This window comes from Miscanthus floridulus, chromosome 2 (assembly GCF_019320115.1).
Source record: "Miscanthus floridulus cultivar M001 chromosome 2, ASM1932011v1, whole genome shotgun sequence".
NCBI classification, from domain to species: Eukaryota; Viridiplantae; Streptophyta; class Magnoliopsida; order Poales; family Poaceae; genus Miscanthus; species Miscanthus floridulus.
Window position 1 is genome coordinate 21545190 of NC_089581.1, and position 18990 is coordinate 21564179.

The 18990-nt window shown below is 48.2% G+C and overlaps 1 protein-coding gene across 1 annotated transcript; it reads left to right on the forward strand.

The window, feature by feature from the left end:
- The first annotated feature begins 14529 nt into the window (after window positions 1-14529).
- On the forward strand, window positions 14530-15191 carry LOC136538170 (protein REVEILLE 6-like). Its single transcript, XM_066530149.1, has one exon. It carries the CDS (start codon window positions 14603-14605, stop codon window positions 15137-15139), a length of 537 nt encoding a protein of 178 aa, XP_066386246.1. The 5' UTR covers window positions 14530-14602; the 3' UTR covers window positions 15140-15191.
- The last annotated feature ends 3799 nt before the right edge of the window (window positions 15192-18990 follow it).

Consider the following 18990-nt stretch of genomic DNA (forward strand, 5'->3'; position numbering starts at 1 on the left):
CACACTGGCGCCGCTCCTGCTTGAAACAGGCACGACACCAGTCGATGACCGCCGCCCTGATTGGAGGGCGATGCTCTTGTTCGGTGCCAGCGCCAAAGGATTCTACTACCTACCAACACTGTAAGGGACAAAAAGCATAAGTCATGATGAAATTCGACTAAAACAGAAAAAATAGAGGAATTGATAACTCACCGTAGTGTCATTAGGCGGCAGATGTGTTTGGGGGACGAACCCCCTGACGCTTGCTCCACTTCATCGGAATGAGGCCATTTTGAGCCCGCCCCTGCTCCTAGGCAGAGGGGCTTGCCCCTAGCAGCTCCTAATGCACATTGGCGGAACGCCCCCCCCTTGGCTCTTGGGGCGCAATGGCGGAGCCACCCGCCTCCACTGGCACCTTGGGCACAATGGTAGAGCCGCTCGCCTTTGTTGGCTCCTAGGGTAGGCCAATGTTATGACCTACCTCCACTGGCTCTCTAGATGTACCCTCCCCTCCATGGAACGGGAAGGGCCTGATGCCTACTAGGACAAACCGATGCCTGTCAGCGCATCCTTGTTCTCCAGGTTGTCCCACTCGATATTGTTGGCTACCATTTCTTCTTCCTCCATCACCTCATCATCGTCACCATTGTCATTGTCATCATCGTTGTTAGTGTCCTCCCCTCATTCCCACCCTCATGGCTTCTTCTTCTTCTTGTCCTCCTTCGCCTTCCTCAGTCACTCGCCCTAGGCACGATTCACCGCCCTCATGGCTGAATCCCTAGGCAGCGGCACCGGGTGATCCATGAGGATGAGATCCCTTGACTGGTCCCACCCCTCTCAAAGTTAGTCTCACGGGGTCAGGAAATCAATTGAAGAGAAGGCAAGAGAAAGGGAAACTTACGAAGACAACGTAGCCTGGCTTCGGCCACATCAGAGGATGCCCTGGCACTAGGTAGACGAAGTTAAGGGTGGCACCCATGTCATCCTGCAATGGCTCCATCACCTCCTTGATGCGGTGCGCGATCTCAGAGTCGGGGAGCATTCCCTCGGTGAGCATTGTTCCATCAAACGACGCCTCGGGCGCCATCGCATATAGCGCGAGCATGCATGTCATCGATGGTGCCACCCTCCTCATGTGGTAAGCCCCGATGACGCCCGACCCTTTTAGGCCATTCTTCTTTAGGATGTGGATGGCAGTGATGTGGTCTTGGATCTTCTTCTTGTCCTTCTTTAGGACGCCCCACTTCCTCCACTGCTCTAGGGCCTCTTTGATCAGGTGCCCGATGAACTTCGGCAGAGGGGTGGCGGTGTCATTCTTAAGGTAGAACCACTACGAGTGCCACCCCTTGTTGGATGTTGAGAGCCACATGGATGGGTACTCACCGACACAATTGTTCTGAAGTTGGATGCCAACGCACCCCATCGGCATGTGTAGCTCCTGCCTACCGCCCTTCTCCCTCTTCTTCTAGAGGTTGACGGTGAAGAAATACCTCCACAAGTCAAAGTGGGGGCTGATCCCTAGGAATCCTTCGCACAGCACGATGAACGCTGCTATGTGCTAGACCTATTGGGATTGAGATGTTGTAGCTCAATCTTGTAGAAGTGCAGCAGCCCCCGGAGGAATTTATGGGCGAGGGTTGTGAGCCCACGCTCATGGAAGTGGGCGAACGACACCACGTAACCGTCGGGTGGCGACGGTGAATCCTCATTGCTGGGCAGCAACCACTCCTCGACCGAGGTCCATGCGTGGAGAAGACCGCAATGGATGGGCGCTCGAAGATGATGTTGGAACGGCACCACGGATCTATTGGAGGTGGGGGTGGATGGATGTCAGCTCAATGGCGGCGGTGATGCGGAGGCAGGAAACCTAAGCATTGGCGGTGGTGGCATGGCTACGGAGGTAAGGATACAGGCATGCATATGAAACACGAAGGGCTAACCCTTTGGTTTTATAGGGGCAACGGGTACGAGGAAACCAACAGCCCGCCTAGATTTCTGCGCCTACCATGACCTGTCACCACGTCTTATCGCGGGGCATGCGCACACAACCTATGGTTGTCCCCTCAGAAAGTGTGCCATACATTTTGCCTCCCCGAAAGGGCCATGACCCATCATAGGTAAGAGGGATACAGAGCTCAAAACACTCCTACGACCCGTCTAGGCCTAGGAGTTCAAAGGTTGGCCCATCGATGGGTTCGATAACCGCTCCAGGCACCTTTAGAGTGAGGGGTGGAAAGGGATTGGCTCGCTAGCGGCTAGTACCCAGGTGCATGAGCGCCATAGGCATCCTAGCCCATGTTCAAGTCTCCGCCGAATATGATCCATGGTTTTTCCCCAAAGAAAGGCAGAGAGCCCTCGGGACCAGTCGAACGGACCCAAGAACTATATGGATTAACCGCTGAGAATCTAGAGTCGGTCACCAGCTGACCCAAGCCAGACCTCCACAAATGGGATACCGGTGCCCCACTCGGACTAGCCCGTTAACAGCTCACCGAGCACCATGATTCATCCATAGAGGAAAATTATGGTACGGCTCAGCCCCTCTGTTTTTATCAGAAAAAATGCTTGAGGGAAGACGATCACAAAGATGAGTCGACCCTCAACTGTACCCCTACTACAGGCGGGGGCTCGAGGAAAGTCAGACTCACAAGAAGACCGAACGCGCGATCACAGAACGATAGACCCCTATAGGGGTTAGAATCAGGATAGACCTTTTCCGATCCACCAAATCTCATGGCTATACCCCCGAGGGGTTCGATCATGATGAAAGGGAACCACCATCCTACCAAGACACACTATAGGCTACAAAATGAAGGCCAAGGCCCTCAGAGTGCTCCTATCCAGAAAAGCCTCCAAAGGAGTATTCTACTCCTCCATAGGCTCAGGGGCTACTGTCGGGTATCGATATTAGGGATACCCAAAGCAAGGGAGTTAGTGCCTATGCTGACTCCCTTAGATAGAGGAAGATGTATTAACATGTCTTGCCCGACCCCTTGGGTATGGGCTCCATCTCACCCGACCCCAAGGACATAGTTTTCATCTCGTCCGACCCCAAGGCTGTGGGGGTCTCGCCCAAGGCCGTAGGCTCCATCTTGCCTGACCCTTGGGTGCATGCTCTATCTCGTTCGACCCTCAAGGGTTGCGAGCTCCATCTCGCCTGACCTCAAAGGGTCACATGCTCCATCTCGCCTGATGGGGACCCATATCGCTGCCAACCACTCTAGGTCTAGGCTATAGGCATGGGTCAAAACTCTGACACCAAGGAAGAGACGGGCATGACTCGATGTAACCCAAGGCCATGACAGACCATACCTGAGGATTCACATTAAGAACAACATCGGGCGTACCGGTGCTGTTCTGCCTAACCCTCATACGAACGTTGATAGGCGTGTCAGTTCACCATGATATCCACTGGGATGGGATGCAATGCTATGACCGATAGATGACGCCTGCGCATGGCACCAATGAGGATAGGGCTGCAACGTGGAGCCATCTCTATTGACATCTACAGGATTAGCGGGACCTGCATGAAGAAGAAGGACCTAGCTGATGAGGACATCGCCACGCTGGACACACCGACGCCATGGTCTTCCCCAAGTTGCAATTCGTTTCCAACTCAGCTGCCACGTCGTCCTCGGATTCAGCAGACACGTCGTCACTGTTTTGGTCATAACTTCCTCATACGACATCGAAACGGGCCGTTCTTGGATGCGTTGGAAAGGGGACGACGATGCCGTCGTTTTGGATCTGGTCCCAGCTCCAGAAGGTCCGTGGATCATTCTGTGTGACCACGGCAAGGTGCTGTGTCACCTATTTGGGCCAACTTGGCCATGTATCGTGTCGGGCCTTAAGCCCAAGTTGTGGGCGCCCAACCCCTGGCCGTCCCCAACCCTAGGTCGAGTCTTAGACTATAAACACAGCCGCCGCCGCTGCTATACAATGGGGTTTTGTTTAGAGTTTAGTTTTCCCTCGAGAAACTAAATCGTTCATTGTAACTGTGGTGACAAATCCTTTTACAGTGATCCAGGGCCCCTGTTCTTGATCTCCTCCACTGTGTCGATTAGTCCTTTGGAACCGAGTTCTTGAACCCTCTATTGATATTCGCGTCATTCATATTTGCAATTTCAGATTGCGTGTTTGACCTTCTTGCTTGTGCTCTTCGATTCGCTTGCAGGAAAAGCCTTCTTGGCGAGGTCAATCAAGTTGTGCTTGGTTGATAACCAACGGAGCGGTGGTGTAACGGTTGCAGGGTTCGAATCGTGTCTGATTTGAAGCCGGATCGCCAACGTCGAGATCTCCACAAATCGAACTTACCGGCTACCTCTCGGAAGATCGGGCCTGTACTCATCAATTGGTATCAGATATTTCAGGTTTACCGTGAGGTATAATCTCGTTTGCCTTAGATTCATATTTGTTCATTACCTAGAGTCCACAAAAAGCCCAAAAATATTTCAATTTCCGCTGTCCTATCGCCCTTTGTGCCTTTGCAATTTTGTTTCAGATTCGTGTTGTTGAGTTTGTGTCCGTGGTCGAGTCTTGTTGCTGGTTTAGGATTGTGTTCGTGGTCGTAGTTCAATCGCCCGTTGCTGTGATTTTGTTTTCCGCCGCTATCCCATCCACCGTTCCCAAACAACAAGTCGAAGCCACCACATTACTCGACTTGCCCCGCTAGCCGCCTTGTGTAACTTCTCGCCGCCGCGCAAACCCTAGATAGGTTGCCAGCCGCTCTTATTTTGCCTGCATCGCAGCCCTCCTTACATCATCAGGCGAATACCTACTGCTGTGATCGGTGTTAGAGTTTAGGGACGCTTTGCCCTAACTGCCGCCGCCGTGTTGTGCCTCCCGGAAAACATACCTTGACATACCTTCGGTAAAACAGGCATAACTTTTCGCTCGTTTATCAGAAAAATCTGAAATTTTTTGTGCAGCTTCTTGACACCATTTGGACCCGACCCAAACTGGCTTCGCCCTGTTTGGTTTCATCAGAATTGCCAAAAAAATTCGGGAAAATATAGAAAAAAAATTGTCAAAGTTTTTGCACGCTTTTCAGAGAACGTGCTGAATTTCTGTAGACCACATCCCACCTCAGTTGTAGGTGCCAATTTTTGTGGTTGCCTCTTTTGTGATCCTTATTCAGAGAAAAGTATAAAAAAAATAGTAAAAAAAAAGTTTGTTTCCTACTAGTGCCTTTTGGGAAAATCCGGGAAAAATTCAGGAAAAAGGAGAAATCCGGGCTATTTGCTTGTTCTGTGAGTTCTTTCGATCGTCCTTTGTTTTCACCTTGTTGCGCTACGTCTTGACACGTCTTAGCCAGCAACTGTGATTTGTACTTTGAATCCAGATTGAACAATCGCTACTCTGCACTCGTTAATTGCTAATCCTTGCTGTCATATCGTGTGCCTACCCATAGCTCCACATATTCTTCTGTCAGCACAAGTTCATCTTGCAACTGTTACCCACGCTCAACAATAGATTGCTTCGCCACTTTAGTTTTGCTCCTGTTTGGCGTTGGTAAGAATACAGGCAAGACGGTGGTAAGCCGCTTGTGATTTTGCATTCCACTTTCACCACCACCACTTGTTGCCTTTTAGTTGATAGGGATAATACTTTGGTGTTGTCTTTTTCTATCTTCTAACCATGGCAGGAACTCCGACGGACTTCAATGAGTGCGTGTCCAAGGGCGAGCTTGCAACGTTCATGACTGAACAACACAATCTTATGACCGAGCTGACGCGCAACGTGAACAATCTGGTCACCCGCATTGAACAGCTTGAGCAACGCCCTCCACCTTATCATGCTGATGATGAAGATGCTGGTGATGAAGATGCGTATGCTGACGGTGGTGCCCGTCGCCGCCTCAACTTCAATCGTCGCGGTATGGCAGGTAATAATCATGGTAATAATGATCCTTTTGCTAAGATTAAATTTAGTCTACCACCTTTTGCTGGTAATGTTGATCCAGAGGCATATTTAGATTGGGAGCTTTCTGTTCAACAAAAATTTGATTCTCATAATGTCCCTGCTGAGCATAGAGTTAGACTTGCTACCAGTGAGTTTACTAATTTTGCGTTGTTCTGGTGGAGTGATCTTTGCAATGCCAATAATGCTGCTGCTGTGCCTCAAACTTGGAATGTTTTAAAGCAACGTATGAAATCTCGTTTTGTTCCTCCTTATTACCAACGTGATTTACGTTTGAAACTACAAACTTTAAAACAAGGTGATAAAGGAGTAGAAGCATACTATGAAGAATTGATTATTGGTTTAGCACGTTGTGGTATAAATGAAGATGATGATGATGCTAGTGCTAGATTTTTTGGTGGTTTAAACCATGATATACAGAACATACTTGATTATAAAGAATGGCGCAATTTTTCCCAATTGTATCATCTTGCTATTAAGGCCGAACGAGAAGTACAGGGACGCAAACAACACCAGCCTTTTAGGTCTAACAATGGGAGGAATTTTCAGCAGCGTTCCGAGCCGGAGACGCCCAAGCTTCTTGTTGCACCACAGCCATCTACACCTCCATTTTCTTCCGGGGTAAGTAAATTGTCTAATGTGCAGTTTCCACAGCTGAAGAAAGGTGGCACTCCGGGTGCTTCTACTAGCTCCTCCTCGTCCAACTCTAAAATCATTTGCCACCGATGCAAAGGCATGGGACATGTCATGAAGGAATGCCCCAGTCGTCGCGCTTTCATTGCTACCGAGGATGGATATGTAAGTGCTAGTGATGTTGAAGATGATTTAGCCCTTGCTGCTAACATTGATGCAGATCCCATCGAGGGCGATCATGACAAGGAGGCCATCACCATTGACTCTGTCGCTGCTGTCGCAGACTACCCTAGCCTTCTTGTGCAGCGTGTGTTGAGTACACGTGTGGGTCATGAAGATGAGATGAAGATCCAACGCCACAATTTATTCCACATGTATCTCATTGTGCAGGGTTGTCGTGTTCTCACTATCATTGATAGCGGGAGTTGCAACAACTTGGTGAGTTCAGATTTGGTTGACAAGCTTGGCTTGACCACACGACAACATTCGTATCCATATAAACTTTAATGGTTCAATAATAGTGGTAAGACTAAGGTAACTAAATCAGCACGCATTAGCTTTTTCACAGGCTCTTATCATGATACTGCTGATTTTGATGTTGTCCCTATGCAAGCTTGTTCCATTTTGTTAGGTCGCCCATGGGAATTTGATAATGATGCCTTACATCATGGTAGAACTAATACATACACTATCATACATAAGGACAAGAAAATTACATTGCTGCCTTTGTCTCCTATGGATATTATTAAACATGCTAATGAGATCAAAAATAAACCTCCAACAGACATTGCTAAAAATAATGGGATTAAGTTAAAAGGAGGTGCTTTTCTTGCTACAACTCCTGCTACTGCTGAGTTATGTGATAATCCTGATGCACCATATTATACTATGTTTTGTCAACCTTTTATGTCTGGTGCATTGCCTGCTGTCACTAACCTTTTGCAGGAGTTCGCTGATGATGGGATGGAGTCGAGGACGACTCCAATTCTACAAGGAGGGGATAATGAGGACATCGCCAAGATGGAGTCGAGGACGACTCCAATTCGAGAAGGGGAGGATGATGAGGACATCGCCACGCTGGACACACCGACGCCATGGTCTTCCCCAAGTTGCAATTCGTTTCCAACTCAGCTGCCACGTCGTCCTCGGATTCAGCAGACACGTCGTCACTGTTTTGGTCATAACTTCCTCATACGACATCGAAACGGGCCGTTCTTGGATGCGTTGGAAAGGGGACGACGATGCCGTCGTTTTGGATCTGGTCCTAGCTCCAGAAGGTCCGTGGATCATTCTGTGTGACCACGGCAAGGTGCTGTGTCACCTATTTGGGCCAACTTGGCCATGTATCATGTCGGGCCTTAAGCCCAAGTTGTGGGCGCCCAACCCCTGGCCGTCCCCAACCCTAGGTCGAGTCTTAGACTATAAACACAGCCGCTGCCGCTGCTATACAATGGGGTTTTGTTTAGAGTTTAGTTTTCTCTCGAGAAACTGAATCGTTCATTGTAACTGTGGTGACAAATCCTTTTACAGTGATCCAGGGCCCCTGTTCTTGATCTCCTCCACTGTGTCGATTAGTCCTTTGGAACCGAGTTCTTGAACCCTCTATTGATATTCGCGTCATTCATATTTGCAATTTCAGATTGCGTGTTTTACCTTCTTGCTTGTGCTCTTCGATTCGCTTGCAGGAAAAGCCTTCTTGGCGAGGTCAATCAAGTTGTGCTTGGTTGATAACCAACGGAGCGGTGGTATAACGGTTGCAGGGTTCGAATCGTGTCTGATTTGAAGCCGGATCGCCAACGTCGAGATCTCCACAAATCGAACTTACCGGCTACCTCTCGGAAGATCGGGCCTGTACTCATCACTAGCGATCCTGGAAGCCTTCATCTCTCTCGTTCTTCTCATTTTCCTCTGTTGTAACCCACGCTTTCCCTTGGCCTATAAAAGGGAAAGTAGGGAGACCCATGATGGAGGGGGATCCAGATCGGCATAAGACCAAACCATGAGATAAAAACACAAGAGCACAACATGAGCACATGGCTGAGCAGCGATCGAGCTCTCAGCACCCGTTCATTCCTTTCACCAGAGACTTGGGATCATTTCCTTCTCTCGCCTATTTGTAACCCCTACTGCAAACCAAGTTCTGATAACACGAGCAGCAGCAAACTAAACGTAGGGACATTTTGCCCAAACTAGTATAAACCCTTATGTCTTCCGAGCACACCATCCAAGCCAGACACGCAAATACAAATTTACTCGTCGATGGTCTGAAAACACCGACAGCTAGCTTGAGCTTGAATCCATTGTATCCAATGTTGACTGTTGGTCCATTTCAGATATTGGCTGTAGTTGGAGCAAAGAATTCACAAAGAGTCTTATTAGCCCTAGCTTCAAATTCTGGTGTTAAGCTTTGCCTTATCTGGTTGTCTTTCGATTCTAAAACTAGGACTTTCTTGAGTTTAGCTCTAGTCCTCCTGATTAATGTTTCTGGATCTTCAACGTAGTTTGTCGGAAGGTCAAAACCGGTCATACATTACCCTACATAAGATACATAAGTAGACAAAATAGGTTAAGCCTATTTGAGCAGAGGTCAATGGTTTTCCTCGATCACATCAATAAGTATAAATTTATCAATACTTCCTTTGCTTAGCTACCCGGCAACGGCGCCAGAAATGCTTGTTGGTATTTATTGACTTGTCATTTGTTTTAAGTAGTCACCTATGATATGCCTACATCTCCTAACATTACTTATACTAGGTTGTCATCTCTAATGATGGTGCCAGAGATGCTTGTTGGTTCTACCAGGTATTACTACTAGAATGATACTAAGTAGTTCTTTATTATTTCAGGTGACTAGAAAGAATATATAGATATGAAAGAAAAGGAATCTGCAAGTGCACAGAGATACTTTAGTGTCAGCACTACATCAGCTGACACTTATCCAGTGCAGGGTTTAGAGGAAGATAGACCGAAGAGGCCTAGGACTGCCAATCCATGCTACACCGGGCTGGAGTGGGCATCCAAGTGATCCATTGACAGAGGCGTGCGTGCCGCTGCTTCTGAACTATGTTGAGTGTTTTGATATATAGACTAGTACCTTCTTGTAGAAGGGTATCAGCTATTGTAAACGAAACCTATCTGCTACTAAGAACTCATCGTTGCTCCGGTTCCCTTGTTGTGCTTTCCTGCCTGGATTCTAATTCCCCCGTTCTTCCTAAATCTGTTGTTAACAAAATTGGTACCAGACCCTATGAATCCCGCAACCAATCATCTCTATCCACCGTAATTTTCACCTGCCCACCCTGGAGCCGCACCAAATCGACCACGATTACTTCACTCGATTTCGCAAGCAATCGGGTGCCATGGATCCCAACTTCCAGCTCCTACTCGATGAGATCAAGTCCGTCAAGGCCACGATGAACGAAGTCAAGAGCCATGTCGATGCCGTGGAGACTTCTCTAGGCAGCCGGATCTCCGCCATGGACCGTTCTATCTCGGATCGGTTCGGTCGCGTGGAGGATGTCGTCCAGGTGTTCGACGATTGGTGGCCTTCTGTGGATGCGTCTGTGGAGGAACTCCAATCCAAGGTTAGCACCTTGCGCAAGTAGGAGGGTGCGATTGAGAAGATGCGTGAAGAGATGACGGCATTGCGCAAGTCCGTCAGCCGGGTGGTGCTTGAAGCTGCATCGACCATGGCCGCCGGCATCCTGGCGCAACCAGTGGTGTCCACAGCGACTTCCTCCGCTGGACACCCAAATATAGGCCCTATTGTTGGGCACCGCGTCGAACCACGTCACCGGGAGTTTGAGTCCCTGACTCCACTCCCGGTCAAGGGTATGCTCGATTTCAAATCCCACCCGTTCCCCAAAACCATTCCCCGTTTGCGTCGTTCTCTTTCGAGTCCACATATTGCTACTGATGAGCGCTTATTTGTTGGTGACATCAAGGGAGTTCATGATCAATATACACAGTTGGGCCCTCAATACTCCAGTAGCAAGTTGCCGAAGTTCAATTTTCCTGTGTTCTCTGGGGAGAATCCCAAGCTCTGGATCACTAACTGTGAAGACTACTTCGAGATCTATTCTGTGGAACCACACATGTGGATCAAGGTAGCAACTATGAATCTCTCTGGTGCGGCCACTCGATGGGTGTAGTCGCTAGACCATCGTGGCCATCAGTTCAATTGGGAACAATTTTATAAGTTGGTGCTTGATCACTTTGGGAAAAGCCAGTATGAAGCTCTGATTCGGCAGCTGTTCAGGATTCGTCATACATCCACAGTCCAAGAGTATATTGACAAGTTTTCAGAGTTGGTTCATCAGTTGTTGGCTTATGCTCGGCACATAGATCCTCTATTCTTTGCTATGCAGTTCATGGATGGACTCCATGATGACATCTGTAATGTCGTTCATATGCAGAGGCCAAATTCTTTTGATGAAGCTTGTGTTCTGGCATTATTGCAGGAAGAGTTGCTGGAATCTACTCGGTGCAAGGAAGGCCGATGTCCTGAAACTTTCACTTCCAACAAGTTTGTAGTGCGTCTGACCTACTATGGCACAGACCCCATTGACTGCTAATAAGAATGACAAAGCTGCACCGGCGGCTAGAGTTGAGAGTCGTGGTCGTGGTATGGAGGATCGACTTAACACTCTTCGTTCAAATCACCGTGCACGTGGTCTCTATATTCATTGTGGAGAAAAATGGTCCCGAGATCACCGTTGTTCTGAGAACATTCAGTTGCATGTTCTACAAGAGTTTTGGGATATTTGTCACAACGACACCAGTTCTGATGACAGTCAGCCTATCGAAGAACCAGCCGAAGCTCAGGTCCTCTTGGTAGTGTCCCTAGCAGCTCTACATGGCAGTGCAGCAGTGAGTACTATGCAATTCTAGGGAGCTATTCAAGGGTTACCAGTCAAGATTTTGTTGGACTCAGGCAACTCTCATACATTTGTCAGTCTTGCTCTGAGCTCTAGGTTGATAGGACAAACTTCTCTACATGTACCTCTCCATGTTAAGATTGCTGATAGCCAGGTTTTGGATTGTGCTGCCACTTTTCTACAGTTAGAATGGGAGGTACAGGGTTGCTCTTTTCATATAGATGCTAAAGTACTACCTCTGGCCCACTATGACTTGGTGGTGGGTATGGACTGGTTGGCTCAGTACAGCCCAATGCAGGTCAGTTGGGCACAGAAATGGTTGGTCATTCCATATGAAGGTGCTTCCCGGGCATTGCAGGGGGAGCTACACAGCTTGCCTCTCGGTTCGGTCATCTAGGTGACTGTTGTAACTGATGACAGCACTAATTCTGCTACACCCACTCAACCGACCGCTATAACTTAGCTTTTACAAGAGTTTCAGTCTGTGTTCGAGCCACTGCAGGGTTATCCCCCGGAGCGTGCTTTTGCCCATGATATTCTGCTGATACCGGGTGCTGCTCCTGTCAACGTTCGCCCCTATTGTTACCCCTCTGCTATAAAGGATGAGATTGAGCGCCAAATCACTACAATGCTCAACTCTGGCCTTATGCAACCTAGTCAAAGCCCCTTCTCCTCTTCTGTACTCTTTGTCAAGAAGAAGGACGGGACATATCAGTTTTGCATGGATTTCAGGCATCTCAATGCCATCACAGTCAAGGCAAAGTACCCAGTGCCGGTGATTGAGGAACTTTTGGATGAGTTGCATGGGCCGTATATGGGTTGGGAATGATGCTGCCTTACGTCTAAAGTTAGTGCAAGCAATGCATGCCAGCGCAGTTGGAGGACACAGTGGGGTACCGGTAACTTACCGGCACATTAAACAGCATTTTTATTGGCCTGGTTTGAAGGCCGAGGTGCGTGCCTTTGTGCCTGAATGCCAAATATGCCAGCAGGCGAAGCCCGACCGCAGCAAGCTTCCAGGGCTTCTTCAACCGTTGCTAGTGTCCGAACGCGCCTGGAAGGTGTTATCTTTGGATTTCGTGGAGGGATTGCCTATGTCTGAAGGGTACAACTGTATTCTGGTGATCGTGGATCTCTTCAGCAAGTATGCCCATTTTCTAAGTCTGTGTCACCCCTTCACCGCTGCTACAGTGCCAAGCTCTTCATTTCTCAGGTCTATCGCCTTCATGGTATGCCTACTGCCCTAGTCTCTGATCACGATAAGATCTTCACCAGTACTCTATGGCATGAATTGTTCAAGTTGGCCAAGGTAGAGCTTCATATGAGTACTGCCTACCACCCTCAATCAGACGGGCAGACCGAACGGGTAAATCAATGTTTGGAGACCTTCTTGCGTTGCTATGTTCATGCTTGTCCTAAATAGTGGCATCAGTGGATTGACTTAGCCGAGTTTTGGTACAACACGAGTTGGCATTCGGCACTGGGACGATCCTCTTTTGAGGTGCTTTATGGCTATGCTCCTGCACATTTTGGCATCAGTTCCGCGGATGAGCAGCCTGTGACTGACATTGCTAGTTGGCTGCATGATCGTGAGCTGATGTTTGCAGTTATACGGCAGCATTTGCTCCGCGCCAAGCAGCGTATGAAACATGCTGTTGATAATCATCGTTCGGAACGTCAGTTTCAAGTGGATGATTGGGTCTTTCTCAAGCTTCAACCCTATGTGCAAACGTCAGTTGCTGATAGAAGTAGTCAAAAGCTCGCTTTCAAGTACTTTGGACCTTACAAGGTGCTGGCACGTGTTGGCTTGGTCGCGTACAGGCTTGAGCTTCCACCTTCCTCTACGGTGCATCCCGTCTTCCATGTTTCGCGGCTCAAGAAGGCGGTGGGTGCTCGCCACACTGTCACTGCCACTCTACCTCCGGCGTCTGCTCAATGGAGTATTCCTGAGCGCATCCTTCAACGCCGTCAGGTGGCGCGTGGTAAGAAATTCATTCAGCAGGGTCTTATTCAGTGGTATAACATGCCAGTTTCTTTAGCCACTTGGGAAGACCTGGAGTATCTGTATCAACAGTTTCCTCACGCCAATTTGTGGCTACAACATGGCGCGCAAGAGAGGGGGAATGTCAGCACTACATCAGCTGACACTTATCCAATGCAGGGTTCGGCCTTAGCTGGAACATTGGCTTCAGATGGGCCACAGGAAGACAGACCGAAGAGGCCTAGGACTGCCAATCCACGCTACACCAGGCCAGAGTGGGCATCCAAGTGATCCATCGACGGAGGCGTGCGTGCCGCTGCTTCTGAACCGTGTTGAGTGTTTTGATATATAGACTAGTACCTTCTTGTAGAAGGGTATTAGCTATTGTAAACGAAACATATCTGCTACTAAGAACTCATCGTTGCTCCGGTTCTCTTGCTGTGCTTTCCTGGATTCCAATTCCCCTGTTCTTCCTAAATCTGCTGTTAACATTTAGTACAAGAATGTTTACCATGGCAATTAAATTTTATTGCCACTGATCCAAATATCACCGACTCATTGCACCGACTAAACCAGATACACAATTGAGCAGTGTGTTCCCTTTATAGTCAAGTAAGGTTGATTTGTCGTTCGCTTTTAAAAAAATCACTATTTTATTGGTTTATAGAGGCCCTGGAATGCAGACTGATCCGTGCGAAAATTGTGTTCTAATTATAACTTGGATCGAGATCTTCGTCGAGAAAGAGATCAAGCACAATTTATATACCTCAACACATGGGAGAATAAAGGGCTGTTCGTTGATGATCAGATCGTTCAAAGCAGCCCCGAAATGCACGTCTTTCACCTTACTCTTAACGTCGCAGATCGGCCAAACGCCGCCCCCCGCCTTGCACAGCATGACAGCAATTGAGAGCTTCCGATCCCTCGGAAGGGCTAGCACCGCGCGTCCGCCTAACACGCGCGCAATTCGCATCCGCGTGCACGTGTGTAATCCCCCAAGCTTGTTCAGCACATGCTCTGTATCGGCCAGACGGCCACACGTTTTCTGCATCCGATGCTCACTTTATGCGCGGCTTCAATGATCCATATATATGTTTGCGCACTCTGAACACCAGCACACACCAGGTCGAGAACTCTCAATCCTCCGCTCTCATTTCATACGTGCCCTCGCTGCTTCTGCTCAAGAAGCTGAGAGGTGGAAAGTCAGGAACAAATGTCCGCAGTGGTGGCCAAGTCAACCGAGATGGCGGGGAAGAAGCTCCGGAAGCCGTACACCATCACCAATCCTCGGCAGAAGTGGACCGCCGACGAGCACGACCGGTTCCTCCACGCGCTGGTGCTGCACGGCCGCGACTGGAAGAGGATCGAGGCGTTCGTCGCCACCAAGACAGCCACGCAGATCCGCAGCCACGCCCAGAAGCACTTCCTCAGGGCTCAGAAGATGGGCCTCGCGGTGCCGCCAGTGCACCCTCGTCGCTCCGGCGCCGTCGTACGCCAGGCGCAGCCACACACTAGCTGGTTTACAGATGACGACGCCGTCGTGTCGAAGGACGAGACAGTTCGTCAAGTTCTATTGTCTCCGGATCATCCGGATTTTGCTCTGGTGTACAGGTTCGTCGGTGACGTCTTTGGCTCGGACGCGCCGCGGCCGGTGGAAGCGCAGTTGGAGAGACTGCTGGGCGCGGATCCTGTCATTGTGGAAACCATCTTACGTGTGCTTGAGAACCTGGAAGATAATCTATCGTTTTAGGATTTCAGATTAGCATTGTTGTCATTAATACTAATATTTGTACTCGACTATGTACAATTAGGTCACCAACCTGCGCGGTTGCATTGGGTTGTATTTTTGGATAAAACACAGTACTAGTACAACTTTACGAAAGAATTAGTTTCAGTTATTGCACGAGCAAAATACGTGACATGATTTAGACAAAAATAATGCCACTTTGGAATCCCTCGACGATTCTCTCGTTTAAATTATTATTATCCCTCAAATCAAGCCCAAATACAACTCGTTTCCCAACTATCAATTCGGCCTATATAACCCCTCCTCTCTATGGGTTAAGGGCTTAATGTAAGTTCGAACCATGTCCCCGAATAAGCTGATTTTTTTACATTTTAGTCATTTTTAAAAAGTTTCTCATAAATAGATTCCTGGCGCAAAGAATTCAGAAAATGGACCCTTAGCTCGACGTCATTGGTGCTGGCGCCGAGCTAACACGTATCGCCGCCAGCGTCTCTGGCGCCGAGCTCCTGGACACGGTAGATGACATGGCAGTGAGCTCGGCGCCAGTCACTCTGGCGCCGAGCTCGGAGCCGTAGATCTTGGCGCCGAGCTCGGAGCCGTAGATCTCGGCGCCGAGCTCGGCGCCAGAGTGACTGGCTCCGAGCTCACTGCCATTTAACCCCGGCCAACCTTTCTACCCGAGCGTTCTTCCTCTTCTTTCTCCTCCCTCTCGGGTTTTTTCTCTCCCCACTTCACCCTACCTCACGAATCGGCATATTGGACCTTGGAAACTTTGATTTGATCCGAAGATCTTCGAGAGCAAGGTATCCTCGCTCCTCTCCTAGTTTTTTTTGCATCGATTCGGTATGTATTAGTCAGATTTTTAAACGTAATAATCGTCATCACTTAGGGTTTTATTGTATCCATCAATATATGTATTATACAACCCTAGGATGATGCCAAGGCATGAAAAAGCTAGCAAACCTAGGCACATGTAGTTATGTTATGGGTTCATTGTTGTGCATCAAATGAGAAACCCTAGGTTTATGGTTTAATGTTAACTGCTTTGGGTTCTTAGAACGAAATTGGTTGTATTGTAGTTATGGTTCCCATTGACATTTATTTGTGATGTTTTGATTTATGTTTGTTAAATTACATCCGTTTTGTTAGATGCAAGAAATATTTCGGGAGGAGTTTTGGCGAAAACGGGGTCGTCCTCGAGAATTATACCCCGACGCGTCTAGCAAAGATGCCCCCGTCCCTCCTGACCTCTCTGTCCCTAACTGTGACTGTGGTTTCCCGGCCCATGTTTTTCAATCGAAACATCCGGACACAGCGGCGCATTCCTTCTACACACGCAGTCGTATTAATGTAAGAAATTGTTTCCACTATCTATTTTCTTTATTTGTGTTAGTATGCTACTAATATTTTGTTAGAATCTTGTTGTGTAAGACCATGAGAGGTGCTTTTTCTTTCAGTAAATCGACGGTGCAGACAAGTTTGATCCTAGGTACCTCCTTTTCGACAATTGGTTTAGAGGGAGACATCCACGTGAGCACTTCAAGCGGTGGGTTCCACCTCCCCTAATCCTCCGCCAATGACGGCTAAGGAGAAGCACCTAGCCGTAGTTAGACGACTCGAGGAACCTCCTCTGTGCGATTGTGGAGATCGAGCTGTGATAAACACTGAGAATACGATGGAGTTTGTGTGTCCAAACAAGCATGAAGTAAGTGCAAAGTGTATGTGTTGAAATGTTGAGCTATATATGTTCATGTACTAATGTCTACTTATTTAGGTGTTTTCAATGGCGAAGTGTCGTTTCAAGGAGTGGTTGTATGGTCCTAAGAACCAATGGCCGGAAGAACAGCGAAAGGTTAAGGAAAAGAAGAAAGAAAGGGTAATTTACAAAGCACCTCCTGTCATGTGCGAATATGGTGTTAAATCCAACTATGGCCTAGTCCCTTCGGAGATTGGAATGGGCCATTATTGCGGCCATATGGTTGAGTATGATAAGGTTGGTTATTTTTGTGGTAAACATAAAATCATATTTTGTTTCTTTTGCTAAGACATATATGATAGAATTTATCGTTTGAACAGAGCACTAGGAAATGCAGGTGGGAATGTTATGATGGTCAAGCTAAGTTCTTGGATGAACTGAAGAAGAGGCAAGTAATTGCATGGAAGAGGGGATATGCACCTGACTACATCAACCTATTTGTTAAACATTACAAAGAAAAGATGCGTGAGTTTGCTAGACAGCGCGGTATATGTAACCCGATCGATGTTGGGCTGAACAAATGGGGATTGGAGAGGCGGATGACGTTAGAGGAGGAGAGGGCAAGAAATGAGGCAAGGGAGGAGACAAGAGTACAGATGCAGGTCTTGAACGAGCATGTTGTTGCATTATATGACAGTGAGCGCTTGAAAGCATTTTTTCGTTGCAAGATTTTAAATGAAATATAATCACGTTGCTAACTGATTGCATTTTATACATGAAGGGATTGGTTGCGGCGAGGAACATGCCGCAGAGCTGGCTCGTGCAAGGTATGAGGAGAAGAAGTTAGATGAGCATAGATCTCGAGTTGGTTGCACCGTTCATTCACCGATTGTGTTGTCTGATGAGGGGGACGAGGATGAGGACGACACTGGCAGACTAAGTGAGCTCATTGCTCTAGCAGACGCGGGCTTGCAGGCGCAGGCGGCTGAGGATGATACTGGTAGACTGAGCGAGCTCATCGCTCTAGCAGAGGTAGGGTTGCAGGCGGAGCAGGCAGAGGAAGACACTGGTAGACTGAGCGAGCTCATCGGTCTAACAGAGGCGGGCTTACAGGCGGAGGAGAATGACGATGCGTTCTTCACTCAGGCCGCAGCGGTCGCAGATGAAGTGGAGGCCGCTTACTACAGGCGACAGGTAGGTCAGAGAAATGCAAGTGAGCCTAGCCACAACAATAGGGTTGTAGCAGAGGACTGGTACTCGGATGATGAGTTGCTTACTCAGTACGTTTTAGTTTGAGGATTTGGAAGTGCATTTGCCCCTATATCTACTATCGGCACGTACTTCTAGTATTAATATGTTGTGTGATGTGGCATAGTATTGAACTTTTCATTATGTGGTTGTTTTCATTATTTATGGTCTTAATATTCCGCTTAATGATACGGACGTATTGAAATGTGAACACGTGCTGCAAATAAAACCTAACGACATACGGCATTATATAATTCAACACATGAAACAAATGAAATGGCATGTGAGAACGTGTATCGAACCTGGGTACAGAGTTTCCTTCGACTAAACCTAACATGCCTTAGGTTATTAAACCAAACAACAAACACATAGATGTGGCATGTGAATAACATAAAGTCGTCCTAATAGTGTGGCCACATAGCAAATTGTGTTGCATCTTCTCCATAGTAGCCTCCCGTTGTTGTTGGTGGTGGTGGCGGGGGTGACGAGGGAGGCCCCTTGTTCTTGTGGTTACGGCAGGTGCAATATGAATCATTACAGAGTGCCTCCTATGAATCAGCACCATTGTTGTTGTCGTCCTATCATCGTCCTTGTAACCGCTGCTAACTTCCCGTGGCATCGGGGAAGAGAACATAGGCAAACAGGTGTAGGATCCACGCCCTGCAGTAGTACCCAACTGTCTCCTCATCTACCTCCTCGGGGCACTGTGCGAACTCTTCCCGTAGCCAGGAGATGGGAACTCCAGAAGTGCGAGCCCCTTGCTCGCCAAGCTCACGCCCAAGGAAGGCCTCCACTCGTGCTCTCTAGCCCTCTGACCTGCACTGCCCGGTGACTGGGTTGCCGTGAATCCTTAGGCCTAGCATCTTCTCATAGTCCTAGAGCATGACTGTCATCTCCCCGAAAGGTAGGT

Bases quoted from the DNA above. Each gene is read 5' to 3' on its own strand.
- LOC136538170 (XM_066530149.1), top strand. From the start codon at position 14,603: ATGTCCGCAGTGGTGGCCAAGTCAACCGAGATGGCGGGGAAGAAGCTC.